Source organism: Vespa velutina, chromosome 3 (genome assembly GCF_912470025.1).
Source record: "Vespa velutina chromosome 3, iVesVel2.1, whole genome shotgun sequence".
Taxonomy (NCBI): domain Eukaryota; kingdom Metazoa; phylum Arthropoda; class Insecta; order Hymenoptera; family Vespidae; genus Vespa; species Vespa velutina.
This window is the reverse complement of record NC_062190.1, coordinates 9,546,809-9,566,320: the sequence shown is the minus strand read 5'-3', so window position 1 is coordinate 9,566,320 and position 19,512 is coordinate 9,546,809. Positions and strand designations below refer to the sequence as shown.

Sequence of the window (19,512 nt, the reverse complement as noted above, 5' to 3'; positions counted from 1 at the left end):
AATAATAGTAATTTTTTTTTTTGTTTCGTGTTTGAGGCATCTTTCGTAAGAATGGCATTAGGAAGGTTGTGAAAGGAAGAACCTGTTATAACACATTGTATGGATGGAAGAGTGAGAGTGTATGAAGATAGGTATAGTATGCGATTTCTTGTGATCGCGGAGGAGAGACGGTTCTTAGTTTCAGACTATACTAAATTCTGCGTTCTTGAAGAACGTAGACGTAACTGGAAATATATTCAGTCATTACACAAACGCGAGTGCATCCTTCGATTCTTCGGCCTCTTTTAATCAATTAAAATATCAAATTTAGTGAACAAATAACAAATTATTCCTAAAGGTAAAGCAATTAAATTTTGTTAAAAACATTTTTAATAAGAATAAAATTATATTAAAGTATTTATATAAATTTTATAAATCATCGATTATTCCACAAATATTTAAGAATTATATTTTAATCAATAAAAAATCAAAATGTAATCTATATCAATTCGTAAAGACTATTAAATAAATTTTCTAAACAATATTATATTTATATTAATTAAAATAAATTTAATATGTGAATTGATTGAAATTAGATTAACATAGTCTTTTATTTCTTATTATTTTAACAGAGAATGTTAAAGTTATTGTAGTAAGATCTAAATAAAGATTTAATTCTGCTATAATGTCACATAATATCATATAATAATTAATTATAATAGTAAAAACGTGAAATATAATATTTCAAGGAATACCGTTATATTTAAAGATACGAATGCGCAGAAGATCATTGAAAGATCAGAAACGATTAAAAAATTTTTTAAACTTTCATAAATGTTCTTTTATTATTATTATAATAATTTTATTAAAAATTATAACTTCTAATTGTTGTTAATTAAATCGATAAAAATATCTAACAATCTAATTTATTTTTATAAATGTTAAGAAAAAAATTATATTATACTCATTCTATTAAAATTTAAATCTATTAGGTGTCTACCTGTTTGATCATTCTTAGAATGATCTATTACGCGTTTCGATAACCTTGAACTTTCAATATGCTCGTTTCCGAAGGTGATTGCCCGCGTAGATTTCCGTAGATTACGTGTAGATTTGCATGATTGACCTTGAAGTATTCATATATCGTTAAAACATTTATTTTTGGATTAAATATAATCATTTAATTATAAATTGTTATAAATTAATTTTTTTTTCTATATTATTACAGCTATGACTGAAAATTGGAGAACAATTTTTGTAACTGGAGGTGCTGGTTATATTGGTAGTCATTGTATTGTAGAACTTTTAGAATGTGGATATGATGTAGTAGCAATAGACAATTTTGCGAATAGCGTTGTAGAAGGTAAAGGGGAATCTGCAGCTCTTAGAAGAGTTGAAAAAATAACTGGAAAGAAAGTTATATTTTATAATTGTGATCTAATTAATAAAAACAATCTTGAAGAAGTATTTAATAAGGTAAGTGTTATCAATATAAAGTTTTATTTATTAATATAGCATTTTTATTAATTTTTGTAATATTTTTTAGCATAAAATAGATTGTGTCATTCATTTTGCGGCTATAAAAGCAGTGGGAGAATCTATGCAAGTTCCACTTCATTATTATAAGAATAATATTATTGGTGCCATTAATTTACTAGAAGTAAGAATATTTTATTATTATATAGGATAACTATGAGATTTATTTTATTATAAAATTATTTAATACTTTTAGGTAATGAAAGCTGCTGGTTGTTTTCAATTAGTTTTTAGTAGTTCTTGTACAGTATATGGAGAACCAAATGAATTACCAATAACTGAAGAACATCCTGCAGGAAATATAACTAATGTATATGGTCGTACTAAGTATTTTATCGAAGAGATGCTCAAAGATATATCAAGAGCTGAAAAGGTATGATTATAATATGTATCTATCATTAGAAGAAAAACTATTTACAATCTTATAAATTTTTTAGTATAAAATATTACTTTCATTTGACAGAGTTGGAATATAATCTCTTTAAGATACTTCAACCCAGTAGGTGCTCATCCTAGTGGATTAATAGGAGAAGATCCAACAAAACCATTTACAAATTTAATGCCATATATCGCACAAGTTGCATTAAGTCATAAACCTGAACTCATTATCTTTGGTGGTGATTATCCTACAAAGGATGGAACAGGTACAATATAAGCTAATTATTTTTAATATTGATTGAAAAAATTTAATTATTTCTTGATTATTTGTTTTCAGGAATTCGAGATTATATTCATGTCATGGATTTGGCATCTGGTCATGTAGCTGCTTTAAATGCTTTACATAAACAGCATGTCAAACTAAAAATTTACAATTTAGGTACTGGACAAGGAGTATCTGTTCTTGAATTAATAAAAACGTTTGAAAAAGTGACAGGTGCAACTGTTCCATATGTTATAAAAGATAGGAGAGAAGGCGATATCGTCTCGATGTTTGCTAATACAGATTTAGCAGAGAAGGAACTTGGATGGAAAGCTAAATACAATGTTGAACGAATGTGTAAGTTTTATATATATATATATATATATATGTGTATATATGTATATGTATATTAATTACATTGTGTATAATGAAAAACATATATTTAATAATATATTTTAATAAAGGTGAAGATTTTTGGAGGTGGCAAACAATGAATCCGTATGGATATCGTGCGCCAATAAAAAATGGCATTCATAATCATGTAAATAATACTACATAAACATATGACTTATATGCGGCTATTCTTTACCTTACGCCGTAGGATATGTGACTTCAATGACAGGTATAGATAAGAAATTAATTAAAAGCGCAATAGGGAAATACTGTCCTCCACTATTTCACTATTGTATTGTGTATAAGCTTGTTAGGTTATACCTCTCTTATGAGTAACCTAACAATCGAATTAGTGTATAATAAAAATTTTTGTATGTATTAAAAATAGTAATACATCTGACAAAAACAAGAAAAACCATATGCCAGATTATACTTCTCTGAATATAAAATAATTGAAAAGTGTTAATTGTACAAACTTTATATTGTTTGTTTCTAATTAAACTCATATAAATAATTAATAACTTATATAAGTAGTCATTAGTTTTATATAAGTATCATTATCTCCGTTGAAATATATAACAAATAAAATATAACGTATGTATAAAAGATAATAGCAACGATAGTAGAAAGAGAATTACTTATGTATATTTGGAATTCTAAAATGTGTGAACATAATGACAGATGTAACTAAGAATAGAAAATATGATATTTAATTTGAAAGACGTAAATAAAAATAAATAAAAATAAATGAAAATCAATAAGAATAAGTAAAAATAAATGACAATAAATAAGAATAATAAAAAAAATTATAACTTTTTAATGCATTTCTCTACAAAATTATTTAAAAATATTATTTAATCTACAATAATCATCTACTGAAGTATGATTAGCAATGCAAAATATAAGTACTTTTATGTTTAGTTAGAATTAGAGAGATAAGATTTTTTAAACTTATTGAAATATGCAGCCATTCGTTCGATAGTACTTGCGTTGTATAATCTATATTTAAGTTTCGATATATCGCAAGTAATATCGATCCAGATCTCACCACGAGGAGGTTGCTGCATGTGAAGATCCATGGGCTTTAACGGTGACTACTCTTTTATACTATTATTACTATTGCTATTATATAAATAGCAAAGTAAAGCAACGGGATGAATGTTGCTATACGAGAATTCAGATTTAAAACGCTAAAATTGTAGACCTAAGCGTTACCATATATTCGGGAACCAATTTGCGCATAGCTCGACTGTTACAACATTGCAAGTTTCAATCATCATTATTGAGCATGACCAGTCGTTTATGACAAGTTACAAGTCCAATTTTATCCAAAATTAGACTGTGTAGTATTATTTAAATATTATTTATTTAATTCTGCGTACTTTTATATTGTTTAAATAAGTATAAAATTAGCGAAAATATTAAGTTTTAAGTTTTCACGTTTAGAAAGAGAGAGCTTCGATGTTTACTCGTCGGAATGCAAAAGACTCCGAATGCGAAATTTAACTGTATTGAAATATGAAATTACAATTATTTTACATTTAAACCGTTTTTCGAGCTATGTAATGTATAAGAGAACGTACTATAATATTATAAAGCTTTTACATAAATTTGAAAAAGCCATGTTTAGCCATATTTAAAATGAGATCTTATTCATCAGAATCGGCTTAGAAAGACGCCTAAATCGTTAGCGAAAACCGTTATAAAATCAAGGATGATGAATAGCCATAATTCAGAAATAAATAATTTATATATAATAAAAGTTTATATCACATTTGTTTAATTGCATAAATAGCTAGTAGTTACAATAATAATTACAGTTAATACATTTTGTTATAACTGTCAACTACTTCAGTCTACACTTTCTGTGGCATCTTTATTATTTTTAACATGTTCTAAAATTGTATATAGAGACAGATCTTGAAATTTTAATACTTCTAATCCCCAACTTGTCCATCCGGGCAATAAATATCTAGCAAACAGTTCTAAACACTTTGGTTCGCTAGGCAAATATTCTTTTATAACTTCTAAAATATTAGCACAATATAAATTATTTTATAAAAAATTTATATTTTAAATATATCATAGTACTCACCTATAAGAGGTGGTTTATGTGAATGTACAGCACTTGGTACACTGATAATTAATTTACTATCAGGAATATTAACATTAACATCAGATGCACATCCTAATATTATTAACTCATAAGGCTGCTTTCCAGGTGTAGAAGTAAAATTACAAATTGTATTACCCATTTGAGTTACCTGGAATTTTTTGAAGTTCTAATATTTTCTTGCTTATTGAAATATTAGATAAATATGTTTAGTTTCATATTGTGAAACTAGCATTAAACTTACTTTGACCCAATACCATTTTGCTTTGTATGTAACTCCCCATGAAGGAAATATTTCATTAAAAATACTATGTAAATGACTTGGCGCGTTAGTACACCAAATTGCTACAATACCGCTTGAACATAATAATTTTCCAACTGGTATCTTGACTAATTCTTCATTGTACATCATTTGGTAGCTGTTATAAAGACGTTAAATAAAATTTTGGCAAGTTATAAAATATTATAAAGGATGTTAAATTATTGCTATAATAAAAAAACATTTATACAATATACGAATAGTACACGATCAATGCTCAACAGTGATTTTTACGATGAATAGTTGCATCTAAAATCTTATTTACCGATCTGTTCATAAAACTGAGAACAGGATAAATATATATACTAGTATATAAATTGCTTGTTCTCATTAAAAGTGCTGAGATATTTCTTTTTTTTACTGGTTTATACTGAACCATACAAGATCACCTAGCTTCTACAGATTTGCTCTTTTTTCTTCTTATGGACTTGTTCCACCATGGAGGATCCAATAGTACAAAATCATACTGATTGTTCAGCTCCATCTTCTGCATCATGTTTCTTACATCATAACAATAAAAGCTACACTTTTTTGGAAATACATATTTCTTATACTGTGCCTCCCATATAATGGCTACATCAGAATTATTATAACCGTGTAAGTTTTCTAATCTTTGATGAAAAGTGTCAGAGTAAACTTTCTCTGATGTCGAACGTGCTGCTTCATTATTATCAATTAGAATATTATCACAGAATAATCCATTTAATTTGGCAGAGGATATCAATTTGTTGAATGCTTGCTGGATAAAACTTATCTATAAAAAAAACATATCTCCTTTAATTAAAAGATAATAAATAGCAATCATCTCTTACAAATAATGTTTTTTCTTATATTAAAATAATTTTAATCTACTTCGTCTAAATGGTCCTGCGGAAGAAGTTTATTTCGTTTTCGTTTCCTAGTTTTATTTGGTAAAGGATTTGTTTCATCTTGCATAGAACGAGCTATCTGATTTTGTCTCAAATATTGCGAATTAATTTCAAATAACATATTATTAAATGTCAGAGAATGTAATCCAGTTTTTGTGGTAACACTTTTATAAACATTATTAAGATATTCTAAATGGGAAATAATCCAACCATCCGTACTAGAAAAAACTATGCTCATAATTAATTCTTCAGTGAACACAAATATATCTTTTACAACTTAATTGTACACATTTTTGTAACTTTTAATATATTAAAACTGTTTTTATAAAATTGCAACTAATAATACAATTTTATGAATAAGAGAGAGCAACCACAGTTGTACTAATTCGTACAAACAGAAATTTTAGTCTATTTTAGTTACGCCCCACCCTTTTACTAGTAGCGTTGTAAACCTATAATTTTTTTATATTTTACGTATGTACATTTTACATCTATCAGATGTCGCCACATTTGTAAACCGTGCTGCCATCTGAAACTTCGATCTGAAATCTTGGATCTTACGGTCAAAAGAATGGAGTAGAATGTAAAACCGGTTGGAGCCCATCTGGGGCCAGCTCAAGTATCGAGATGTCGAAGTTTCAAAATAAATTTATTTGAAGTCATAATGTGGATAATAAGTGATATTTTGACGCTTCCCAAGGTGCGTCATTTTTATTAAACGATGTCAAGAAGATAAATTATGCCTCGAAAAGAAAACACGTAAGTTTCTGTCAAGTTTCGATCTAACCATTCTATATATCAAAAAAAAGTTTCTTGTCCCGCAGGAAATTATATGGAAAAATTGACGACGTTATAAATTAGTAATTAACATTGAAATTATGTGTTAATGATTTACAAGAATTTAAAAATTAATTTTTATTGATAGTCATAACAAAGTTGTTCTTCAGATTAATAATTGTTTTAGCAAAGCTAAAACATGGGAGCGAGACAGACGAAAACGAATGAATACATATTTCAAGACCTTAGCAGATCTCTTACCTCCACATCAAGAAGGTCGCAAGCGCAACAAAGTTGATATATTGATACATGCATCAAAATATATCAAAGATCTTCATGTTCGTACAGAAGAATTATTCTTTGCTCATGCATCAGAAGCTCACAGTATGTATAAATATAATTGTAATATTATCGTATAAAAATGTTGTCAAGTTAAAAATAAATATTATCTTTTATTTTTTCTATAGAAGAAGAACTAGCACGTTTGAAAAAACTTGTAACGCTACTATTTTCACGAACACAATTACTTTCAACTTTGCTTCAAGAAGCTGGAATATCTGTACCTGCAGAACCAGCTTTAGAAAGGATATCTCCATTAAAATGGTCGAACAAAATTAATGTAGAAGATGTAGAAAAATATTTTACAAAAGGTACATAACGTATGAATTATTATTATTATTTTTTTTTTTATTATTATATTTTATCTAGAATCTTAGAAAATCTCTATTTCTTAGAAAAAACTTCTGAGAAAAAGAAAGAAAAATCTGCAGACAGTAAAGTGCCTTTAAATAAGAAATCTCCATCCCAAACATCTTCGAAAAAAGTTTTGGATGAATCCAATATTTCTAAAAATTCCTCTATTGAAAATCAGGAAAATCGTTTGAATTGTGTGAATAATAAAGATAATGATTCAAATAATTTAGGCAATGATTCACAAATTGAATGCAGAGAGAATAATGTTCAAATTGAAAAAGGTAATTTTTTATAATATTAAATAAATTAATTTCAATATAAAGACATTTTTATAAATAATTTTTATAATCTAGGTGAAATTTCCAAAAGTTTTGGAAACAACAGACAGACTATAAAAAATGGTAATGGTATTTGTGTGTATATAATTTTCAATCATTTTTATTTTATAATAAAATAATATATCTCTTTACAGCTATACGAAAAATAGAAAACCGGAAAAAAATTAAAAAGAAATTCAAAATAAAAGATACTAAGAAGCCTTCATCCATATGTATAAATAATTCTGTAACAAATTTAACACCAAATACTTTAATTTTATCAGGTGGAAAATTGGTACCATTAGTAACACCCATGACTTCTTTAACATCTAATATTATAGTCAATACACAACCACAATCAGTAAATCCGATAATTCTTAGTAATGCTCAACAAAGTCAAATGATTGTCATGCAGCCTTTAACAAATCACGTACAAAATTCTGTTGTTTCTATTCGAAAGCAAGGTGTAATAAATACCATGCAGAAGGTTACTTTAAATACAATGTCGAACATTAGATCAAATTTGGTTGTAGATTCGCAAAATTGGGCGTCTAATGTAAAAAATATAATTAATTCTACACGAATAGGTGGTCATAAAGGTATTTTACCAAAAGGAAAAGAAGTTACTAAAACAACTATGACTTATAAAGTTCCTATTCCAGCAATTCATAAAGAGAAAGTAGATAAATATAAAGAAAGCTCTAACCGTAAAGAATCTGAAGGAAAATCTAAAATTAATAAAAATAATGTCAAAAGCATTAAAAATACACCACTTACAGAAGAAACAACAACAGAAAAAGTTGTTAAAGAAAAAAGCACACAGTGTTTTAGTGATAATGTGTCTAGTGAAAAAATACCATATAAACGATGTTTAAGCATTGAAAATATATCTTCTGACGAACCTGAAGACAAAAAGCGAAAAGGAGATGATATAGATACTATAACGGTATCTAGTTCGACTATTACGAATTTTACAGCGACATGCAAATCTATTGAAAGCTTGAAGCATGTCATAGAAAAAATTGGAGAAAATTCAAATGAGATCCAAGAAAAAGATCATACACCTGTAATAAAACATGGTGAAATTATTACAGAATCAAATATTACAAATTCAAATTCATTATCACCTAATAACACAGCTATTGAAAATATTCCTGATTCTTCTGAACCAATAGTTAATATGAATTCGAATTATTCACATAATGAAGAGAAACCTGTACAAAATAAAATTATATCGCCACAAGGTTCCCCAAGCAATACTTCTTCTGAATTAAATGAAACAAATGATGCAATGATGTCAACTTCACCTACAACTGGATATGATATTCCTGTAGACAACGAAGTAGAAAAAATTGTCAATACTAAAGAATCTTCAAATACAAAATCAACCTTACCTGAAGTTGCTGAAACAGTACAAAGTGCAGTAGAATCGGAAAGAATAAAAGAAGTATGTAACTTAGGTACACAATTCGATAGTCTTTTACGTGTAAATGCTAAAGGCCCTGAAATGTTAGAAGGAACAGTAAATTTAGAAAGTAATAAGATTATTTTAAATTTGGATACAAATACAACCACAGCGATGAAACCTGAAGCAAGTACAGCCATTATTCAAACATCAGCAATAACAACATCAACTTCATTAAATTCTGTAAATATTCAGAATGATGATATAAAATTGGTTAGATCATCAAAAGAAGATATATCCAAATGTTTACCATACAATGCAGATAATAGTTTCATTCCAATTAATAGTAGAACAGAAGCACTTCATTCTGATTTATCAAATGATATATTTGCTTCTCTGCAAGTACCTTCTAATTCACATAATACAGAGTCAATATCACCTACAGCAGCTTTCTTAATGGCATTTCCATTAGTGTCATCTTTAAATGGAAAAACTGAAGTTCTTGATGAAGAAATGAAAGAAGATTTTAAATATCATAGTCAAACACCACCTATGCTTTTACAAATTGGTAGTATGGAACCAAATAGTTTCAAAGTTAGAGTATCAACATCTCCAATGTTTGAAACAGTGACTGAGAAATGTTTGAAACCAACATGTGAGAACAAAAAAGATATTGTTACGTCTACAAGTGTGAATATTCATTCGGAAATCATGCTGCCTATTGTCTGTACATCAACAACAAGAGCTGTACCAAAGATTGTAAGTGAGGAAACACTTAAAGAGCCATATAAAATGATACAATCTACATTACCACCAGTTTTAGAAAAATCGACAGATTTAACGAATTCTTTTTCTCATGCATCTTCTACATATTCTAATGTAAATTCATCACCGGTTACATCAAATACTACTTGTACAAATAAAGATTGTCAGAAGCAGACAACTACAGTATTTCAAAATAACACAGAATCTATTGCAACTGAAAATACGGTATCTCAGGCACATATCACTGCCACTTCAATAATAAATAAAAATATTGACAGAAATCCTGTCATACGAACTTCAGATTATAATAATGTTCAGTATTCTGATACACAAAGTTTTTTGCCAAATTATCCAACTATAGCAAATAGCAACCAAAGAACATTGCAACAAAATACATCTACTTTTATGGATACATCTACAGCAGAAGATTCAGGTACCATCGGATCATCGCGAAATATCATGAGTGATATATCCCAGATGTCACTTGCCTCTTGTCTCAATAATATTACAACCACAACTACTTCATCATCTACAAGTTTGGTGTCATTACAAACTGATTATACACCACAAATAAAAGACAAAGATTCACAAGAACGTCAGCATGCAGCTTATGTAGCTCAGAATAAAGAATCTCTCATTGATACTACATTGGTACCTAATCATCGTCTTGATTATGCTGAAGTTCATGAGTCGCTTCCTACAGCATCTCAAAATTTACAACAGAATTATCCAGCACATACAAAGGATCCATCAACTCCAATTCTTTCTTCTCAGGGAATGCAATCTGTTTATAATACACATACAAAAGAATCAAATTGCATTGATGTATCACATAATTCACAACAGACATTTGACATTCACCAGAAAGATCATATGGATCAGCATTCTCATACTGAATATTGCAAGGATCAGACCAAAAATTTAACATGTAAAAATTCTATATCATTTTCTTCAGGAAATGAAAATGAGCGTTCATCTCATAATCAAAATTATACGAAATTAAATAAAGATTCTAATAATGAAAACAATAACAACATAGAACAAGGTACAAAATTAAATACTGTCTTAGGATCAAAACAGCAAGAACATTCTGATGAAAGACGCGATACGAATTATGTATCTACGAAAAAAGTCGATATTGATCCATTTGGACAAACATTTTCATATGGAGTAAAATCATCAATAAGTACACAACCAGATCAAACTGATGTAAATCCAAATGTTGTTACAATGTTTCAAGAAAAACATAATTCCTCAAATTATACTCCTTTTTCTAATAAAGATATTAAAAAAGTGAATACCAATACAACCAATACTATAACAAGTAAATCTCTTATTCAAGATACACCTACATTGCTTTATACTCAACAGCAAATGCCTTCCTTTGTTGCAACATCGAATTATGAACAGAGTACTATTACAGATAATCATACAAAATCAATGACAACGGTTGCTCATAATTCATCCAATTTCAGTATCCTTTCATGGACAACATTTTCACCAGTTGGTGGATGTGGTAATAATAATCCACAATTTGAACAGGGATCTCATCCGAATGATAATACAGACGGAAAAACGATTTGTGAAAATTATAATTATGTCTCTTTGCACAAAGAAAATTCAGGCTTTTCTGATGTTTTAACAACTGATACTTATTCAACTCATCCAAATGTGAGTGGCATTGATAAATTAAGAATGAAATCAGATGTAGATACACAAAAACCACCCTTTGTAGATGCTTCAAAAAATAGAAACGTACAATCTACTGCATCATCATCAACAACAAAACAAAATCGTTTGCAAAATCAGACTCAAACATCAAATAATAATGATTATAAATTTAGTACTGAGAATAAAAGTAAATCAAAATATGAAATAAATTCAGATTATATACAAACAGAATATTCCAGCATAAGTGAGCAAACACAACAAGCGTCTCAACAACATGGACAAAAAAATCATCAAAGCTTAACTGCTAAACAGGATAAATCAACATATCCAATATCGAGCTATGACTCACATATTAATTTTGATGTACCAGAAATTAGTACGCAATTAAAGTATTCTATTGAAACTTATGTTGGAGCTAATTTTAAATATGTTGATAAAATACAACAACATGGTCAACATAGATATCAACTTTTAAATCAAACTCAGGTCCCTTCGTTACAACAAGGAAGTACTACTTACAATAGTGATGTGAACAAACACAGACAACAGCAACAAGGTAGCAACAAATTAAAAAATAATCAACAACAACATACAATTAGAGCTCCGGTAAATTGGATGATGACACCAGAATTTAAACATAATACAAGTATCACAGATATTATTTTTCCACCAATTGGTAAAGAATTGGAATTTTGTCAAAATAATCTTTTTACTCAAACTCCATCTTATAATCAAAGCACTCCAAATCAATTTTACAATAATTATGATGTTGCAGCACATAGTTTTTCCAATTTGTCAATGTTGCAAAGTGAGCAAAAAAGACCCACCGAGGCATTTTACTCAGAAGAGCAACCCTTTCCCTGGTCACCAACAAAAAATCCTGTTCATAATGTAGAACAAAATCTTGGACAACAAAGTATAAAAGCTATAGATCAACATGCTGTTTCTTCTACATTATCAACATTAGTAAGTGATTTAGACCTAGGAACAAACGTTTCGGAAAAACAAAACTTTTTACTTGGACAAGTACCACCAAGAATTTTGATAGAACAGAATAAAGAATTAATTAGAGATAAAGAAGAAAATGTTCTTGGACGAGATTTCCACACAGTTTTGAGTACACAAAGTGTTCCACATTCAGCGCAAGGATCGTCTTTTTTATCAGTAAGTCAGTTAGTAGAACAAGAAAAGGCAGAAAAAACACAGCAACAACATTACCATTTACACCATCATCATCCACATCAACATCAACATCCTCATCATCATCAACAGCAACAGCAACAGCAGCAGCAACAGCAGCAGCAACAGCAGCAACAACAACAACAGCAACAGCAGCAACAACAACAACAGCAGCAGCAACAACAACAGCAACAAACAAATAGAAAGCATCAAAGAAAAAATAATGTAAGTCCTAGAGGTAATAACAAAAGACAAATAGATATTCGGAAACAAACTCCAACAAATGAGCAGCTTCATCAAAGACACGAGGAACAAAAAGCATCGAGTCATACATTTTCAGAGCAAGTTTATCAACATCAACAAAAATATCAACAAAATAATGCTTATTGGAGAAGTAGAAACTGTAAAAGTAATTATACAGCAGAAGCATTAATTAGTTCTAATTCTAATATCAATGATGCTAATCATCAAGATAAACACACATCCATAAAGCTTGTTTCTAGTCATTCACAAAATAAATTCCAAAGTAGTCTACCAACCACTGATGCAGTGATGCCACTAAACTATTTTTCAAATACAGATGACAATACAGGATATGGGCAAATGGTTAATCAGAATTTTAATTCTTATACATATTCATCAAATGCTAATATCTATCCCACTTCAACGTTTATTACTAGCATACCAAATACATCTAGCAGTTATATGATGCCATTGCATGAAAATACGGATTATATGGAGGTAAATGCTTTCCTACTACCAAATACAGCAATAACAACAGCAGCATCTACTTCTACCACTTCAACAATTAATGTATCTACAAGTGCAACTCCACAAAAACATCAAAATTATGGAAAACATCAAAACTGTGATAAACGCTCCTATGCATCAACTGCAAAAAAGGGAAAAAGAAAAGGTATAGATGGGACAATACAAAATATTGAATTCCCTCTTGCTAATATGAATTCATCTCTAGAAGATTATCATCAATCAAATTCATTTTTACCACCTTTGCCACATGCAAATTCTCTTTATCAAAATCATCCACAAACAAACATGTATACAAAGGCTGTAAATAGTTTGCCACCTCCACCACCACCTGTTGCTGGTAATCAAAATGTGCCTACAATAACACCTGCTGGTTTTTCTGTAAATCCAAATATTCCCAGAGTTCGAGTCGTCACAAGTAATTCAGTGACTATGTCTCATCACCCATCTGGAACCAGTCTTACCAATTTTAATTTAAGTACAATTTTTCCTGAAATGAATGACAAAGTAAGTTAACATTATAATTTATTTTAATATGAAATAGTATGTGCATAAGAACCGGTAAATGTATTTGTCTACTTTCTAGATAACTGGGTATAAACCTACAAGCGGTATTCCACCTGGTCCAACTCAACTATCTAATCATGGATCTGTATCCTATGCACAACGAATAAATTACACAAATTCTTTATGTCACTTACCTCAGGTTAGAACATTAATGATTATTTTATTTTATAATAAGTATATTTCTGTATTTTATAAAAAATTTTTAAGTTTAACAGTCAAAATGGAAATAAAAGGAATAAATGTTTTATGTATTCAATACACTTTTATAAAGTATAAAAAATGAATTTTTTTAAATTTAATTTTATATATTTTAATCTTAATTCTCACAAAAAATTTCTTTTTAGGTTTCAGAAACTATGCAGTTTAATAACGACGTTACTTCTGTTACGTCTCGTTCTGCTTCTACTGGTCCAGCTCCTCCACCTCCTCCACCACCACCATTACCACCATCAGGAGTAATTCATTATAAAAATGTATAATAATGTTTATAGTTTAGTATTAATTAATCGACGTTATTTTATCAAGTACAAATGTATATATGTAAATAATAATATAGGGAAAAATTAAATTAACAAATTATTCAGAAAAAATTCGATATTTATTTGTTTCCTTTACTTTTTATATATTTACTGTTGGAATAACATCATAAATAAGAAAAGCTATATATATATATCTAAAAAGATTATTTTATATAACAAATATAAATTTTCAATTTATTCAATGTTATTTATTTATCATTACAATTATTTCCATTCCAAAAATATCAATATATAAAATTTATTATTTAAGATACTATTAAAGCAAATTACATTACAAATCTTATAAAATGATTTTTATACATATTACATAATATTACATAATACACAATAATTAGTTGTATTTATTTAATTGTTTATTTTTATTCTAGTCGAAGTAAATTATAATTAATATCTATAAGAACTAGCACAATTATGTTATTTTATAAAAATGTAATGACAAATTGATACTATTTTTTATAGAAATATTTATAATACACATCTTTATATATTTATAAATGTACAGTTACAACTACCTCATACTTTCACATGGTGGTTTTAGTGGTATTTTACCAATTACAAATTGGTCTGCCAAATACATAGCCTTTTCATCATCAGTTAAATGTACTTCTTCAGAGTAAATAGTATCATCAATGGCAGTATTTTTTTGTGCAAATGTAAACAGCGATTTCTCATTAGGTTGATTTGTAACAAGCGATTCATTTACTGTGCCATTTGGATTTTGAATTGCACCATTGAAAGATGAATTAGTTTGTTGTGAGATAAATGGATTTGTTGTAGTAGTTGTAACTGTTGTGTTTGTTTGCATAAAGGAAGAAGTAAAACCTCCAAATGAAGGTATAGTAAAAGGAGATGATATGTTTGTGGTACCATTAAAGCTTGTTCCTGTTGTTGCTCCAAACTGTATGGTAGGTGAAGTAACTGTGTTACTTAATGGACTACTTGTATTTGTTATACCAAATGATGGTCTTGCAATAGCATATGTATTCTTAGGATCAATTTGTGAATTTACTGTACCAAAAGGAATACTAGTTGTAGTTGCTGCTGAGACAAATGAAGTTGCATTTGTTGCTGGAATAATAGGTTGAGCATTTTGAGGGACTCCAAAAAGGCCTACATTACTTGTAGTTTTTGTAAAAACATTAGTTCCTTGACTTGCAGTACCAAAATTCGATGATGTAATAAATCTACCAAAAATGTTGTCACTAGGCACTTGTGCATCTTTGTTAAATGTTTGACCTCCAAAAATTGATGGAGTAGAATTATTTTGAAATGATCCATTTGCTCCAAATACTAGTGGACTTCCAAATGCTGTAGTAGTTTTTGGCTGTCCAAAAATACTTGTTGAATTAGTGGACAAATTTCCTGACGATGTAGTTGATCCAAAAATAGAATTTGATGTTTGTATAGCGGAAGATTCCCCAAATGGACCAGTAGTAGATGGTTTATTTTCACCAAACAAGGATGTATTTGATTGAGGCGTATAAAATAAAGAATTAGAAGGTACTGCTCCACTATCGAATACCGATGTTGTTGTCTGTGATATACTTGGTCTGGCAAAAACATTAGTTGTTTGAGTGGTAGTACCAAAATTGCTAGGTTGACCAAATACTGTTTGTGATGCTGCACCACCAAAAATAGAATTATTCTGTAGCGGAACTGAACCAAATGCTTGATTATTTTGTCCAGTGCCAAATACAGAAGTATTTCCAGTTTTACCAAATACTGAATTTGAATTAGTTACATTAGGAAATGTCAATGCATTGTTACCAAAAGTTGAGCTAGCACCAAATAATGATGTTGAGTTATTTGTTCTTACAAATGGAGATGGATTATTTGAAGTACCAAAACTGTTACCAAATGTGTTATTTTGACTTGGTTGAAATGATTTAGTACCAAACACATTAGTAGTTGTAGTACTATTTAAGATTAAGGTTTGTGAAGTTGCAAAAGAAAATTTAGATGTATTATTTGTTGTCTCAGTATTATGACCATCACCTAAAATTTTTTTCTTAAAAAAAGAAAAGAAAAAATATTTTTAATTAATAAATGTTTATAATGTATGATTAGACTATGAATGTTTATATAAATATTATGTGCCCAATCAAAAAAAAATATATGAGCTTATATCATTTATAAGAATATATAGTTTTATAAACATCCATAATCTTCGTGAACTCTTTAATATAATTATAAATAAAATAATTAATAACATTACTTACTAACATATCTACAGTTTCTTGCGTAGGATTTTTTAAAGCATCACGTTTTGCTTTCATATCATCACATAATTGTTGATAATGAAGTTTCTTGAAAATGAAAAAGAAATGACATTATATATTACAACTAATACCAGATTTGTAATAAATCAGTAAATTAACTTTATTTAAAACTTACTGCTTGTTCAACAACACCATTTTTTTGTGCTTGATACATTTCCCATCTAACTTCTTCAGGTGACACATCCTCCATGCCAGGTATATGAGGTCGCTCTTTGAAAGGGGCAAAACATGATAATAACCATTGATTACCCCTCTCTGCAATAAGTACTTCACTTGCAACAACAACCCTAATATTACATTAATTTTCATTAAAAGATATACACACAGTACAAGATTAAAATATTTTTTTTTCTACCACTTACGCTGTGATATTATTTTTATTGTTGGTATTTCCTATAAAAAAAAAAAGAAAAAGAAAAAAAAATTAATTTTATAATCGAAAATGAGTTGAAAAAGAAATTGCAATTTTTTACTCACCAAAAGCGTTAAAATGTTCAAATTGACAATATTGTCCATAACGACAATTGCCCTGACGATAGTACTTACACGCTATCATATTGCACGATATACACAATTCTAACCTATTAACACATACATTGTATACATCTCAAAATATATTAATATACATTTTTCGCATATAAAAGCAATAATAGAAAAAAAATCATGTAAGATCCAGAGATCGTATTAAAATATCTATGAGATAATTTAAACTTATAAAAAAAAACAAATTTTGAATTAATCAAATATGATTTACGATACAATAACAATACGTTAAATATATCAACTTTATTGTTAAATAACCTTTAAGAAAAATCTAAATTTCGATGAATATATTTGTTGGAATATTGTGTAAATATATTACAAATTGTATATACATTTAACCAATATTGCCAACCTATGGAAAACAAATTTCTTGAGCACAAGGAGTATAAGCTACTTATATGGCTCATATATAGTATATATGATAATATAGTATATATGATTATTATTTGAATAAGAAAAAAAAACAGATAATATTGCATTGTGTTTGTAATTATATTATATAACAAAAAATAAATAATATTAAATCGATATAATGATATTTATAATATTAACATATTGATAAAACTAAACTTTGTATCAATTATACTTATATTTATAACTTATTTAATATTAATTAATTCGGCGTATTATTTCTTAAAAATTGATAATAAACAATCGAATACATTATATATATAAAATTGAATGTAGACTACATAAATTGATTCTTATTATAAGTGATATAATATTTTATGAAGCTTCCTTTGTCAATTTTATCTATATCATACATAAATTACCTACAAGCATGTAAATAGAAATAGCACATTTGGCATAGATATAATGGATAATTAAAATTTACAAATTTGGCGTACATAATACATAATCAATATGTATTCAATATAAACTTTCTAGTAATTTCATTGGACATTGATATATATATATATATATATATATATATATATATATATATATATATATATGTATGTATATATTTCTTAAGTATACAGATAATAAAAATTATCAATAATTATATTATATATTTGTATGATATAATAGTTAATTAATTATACATTGTTTATTCTCTTTTTATTCATCATAAAAAATAAATTGAATCATTTAAAATCATACTTGTTATAGAGGAAACAAAGTAATTGTTAGAGTAGAATTTTGAAATATCATATATCTAGTTAATTAAGACTGGAATGTCTTTTTATTTTGAATATATAATTAATTTATAATTTAAATATCTTTGTATTTTCAACAATATAAAATACACAGTATTATTACAAAGTATAATAAACTAAATAATAATCATACGAAACATATGAGAGACATATCATTCTTTAATATCCAATTAATTTAAATGAAGAAGATTAATCTGAATCACAAATGGGCATGATGTTCTGTACCATTTTCATGCTCTAATGCAATTTCCAGTTGCATGCTAATATCCAAGGCAACAAAAGCTACAACAATTAATACAGGTAGACGAAATCTTGATTTCCACCCTAATTTTAACATAAATATCAATGCACGGTGGAGAATACCACCGCTACCAAGATAAACTGCTGATGTCATTCTGCATGTAACCTTCATACATTTATAACGATTTTGCTATAAAATTGTTATTGTGATTCAAAACATATTTTTATTTTCTTTGCATTGCCCTTTTAAGCTTGCAATACATCTTAATGGGTTGTTATTATTATTGATTTCCATCTCACAATACATGCATTCATATTATTGGCATTTATATAATTTAAACTTTTATAAATTGTCCGAAGTGTCACCATTTATGTAGTTAACCAAAGTTCTTGTATATCAATTATTATCAAATTTTTGGCGATTATGCCTGTGATTGTTGTTGCAAATAATATCTGTTTCTTTTTAAAATATTTATAATGTAAGATGAAGAAAAATTTAACTGTAAACTGCAAGAACAAATACTCATATTCCCATATTATTACAGCAATATCACAAAATAAATAAGTTTAAAGCACTTACCAATAAAATATGATTAATACATCTTTTCGAAGAATCATTAAATTTTTATAACGAAACAATGTACAATAATTACATTTATGAACCTCAGATTACTTAGATTCACTATTTTTATTTATACTCCTTTTAATTTCAAGATGTTAGCAATCAGTGCTACTAACTTAAAAAATTGTTTAATATATT

The 19,512-nt window shown here is 27.9% G+C and overlaps 4 protein-coding genes across 9 annotated transcripts; 2 read left to right on the top strand and 2 right to left on the bottom strand.

Moving 5' to 3' along the window:
• Positions 1-49: 49 nt before the first annotated feature.
• Positions 50-6,369, top strand: LOC124948208 (UDP-glucose 4-epimerase-like). The gene is made up of 7 exons (XM_047491523.1): positions 50-337; positions 1,208-1,455; positions 1,526-1,639; positions 1,712-1,888; positions 1,979-2,159; positions 2,231-2,512; positions 2,620-6,369. Exons 2-7 carry the CDS (start codon positions 1,210-1,212, stop codon positions 2,712-2,714), a joined length of 1,095 nt encoding a protein of 364 aa, XP_047347479.1. The 5' UTR covers positions 50-337; positions 1,208-1,209; the 3' UTR covers positions 2,715-6,369.
• LOC124948204 (putative uncharacterized protein DDB_G0282133) lies at positions 3,531-14,533 on the top strand. Of its 4 annotated transcripts, XM_047491516.1 has the most exons (10): positions 3,531-3,638; positions 6,348-6,608; positions 6,814-7,010; positions 7,094-7,276; positions 7,361-7,600; positions 7,673-7,720; positions 7,792-12,153; positions 12,253-13,931; positions 14,011-14,130; positions 14,336-14,533. In XM_047491516.1, exons 2-10 carry the CDS (start codon positions 6,589-6,591, stop codon positions 14,468-14,470), a joined length of 6,984 nt encoding a protein of 2,327 aa, XP_047347472.1. In that variant the 5' UTR covers positions 3,531-3,638; positions 6,348-6,588; the 3' UTR covers positions 14,471-14,533. The 4 variants fall into 4 exon arrangements, with proteins under 4 accessions (XP_047347472.1, XP_047347471.1, XP_047347468.1 ...); XM_047491515.1 differs by having other exon boundaries at positions 6,819-7,010; positions 7,792-13,931; XM_047491512.1 differs by having other exon boundaries at positions 7,792-13,931.
• Positions 4,280-6,310, bottom strand: LOC124948207 (N(6)-adenine-specific methyltransferase METTL4). 2 transcript variants are annotated; one of them, XM_047491520.1, is made up of 5 exons: positions 5,833-6,310; positions 5,370-5,734; positions 4,906-5,080; positions 4,644-4,830; positions 4,280-4,575 (listed from the first exon to the last, which is right to left on the bottom strand). In XM_047491520.1, the coding sequence occupies exons 1-5, from the start codon at positions 6,085-6,087 to the stop codon at positions 4,400-4,402; spliced, it is 1,158 nt and encodes a 385-aa protein (XP_047347476.1). In that variant the 5' UTR covers positions 6,088-6,310; the 3' UTR covers positions 4,280-4,399. The 2 variants fall into 2 exon arrangements, with proteins under 2 accessions (XP_047347476.1, XP_047347477.1); XM_047491521.1 differs by having other exon boundaries at positions 4,644-4,812; positions 5,833-6,308.
• Positions 14,534-14,737: 204 nt separating the features above from the next.
• On the bottom strand, positions 14,738-19,493 carry LOC124947515 (nuclear pore complex protein DDB_G0274915-like). Of its 2 annotated transcripts, none has more exons than XM_047489785.1 (6): positions 19,333-19,493; positions 17,287-17,390; positions 17,172-17,202; positions 16,925-17,096; positions 16,750-16,836; positions 14,738-16,538 (listed from the first exon to the last, which is right to left on the bottom strand). In XM_047489785.1, the coding sequence occupies exons 1-6, from the start codon at positions 19,368-19,370 to the stop codon at positions 15,039-15,041; spliced, it is 1,932 nt and encodes a 643-aa protein (XP_047345741.1). In that variant the 5' UTR covers positions 19,371-19,493; the 3' UTR covers positions 14,738-15,038. The 2 variants fall into 2 exon arrangements, with proteins under 2 accessions (XP_047345741.1, XP_047345742.1); XM_047489786.1 differs by lacking the exon at positions 19,333-19,493 and adding an exon at positions 17,611-17,860.
• Between the last annotated feature and the right edge of the window lie 19 nt (positions 19,494-19,512).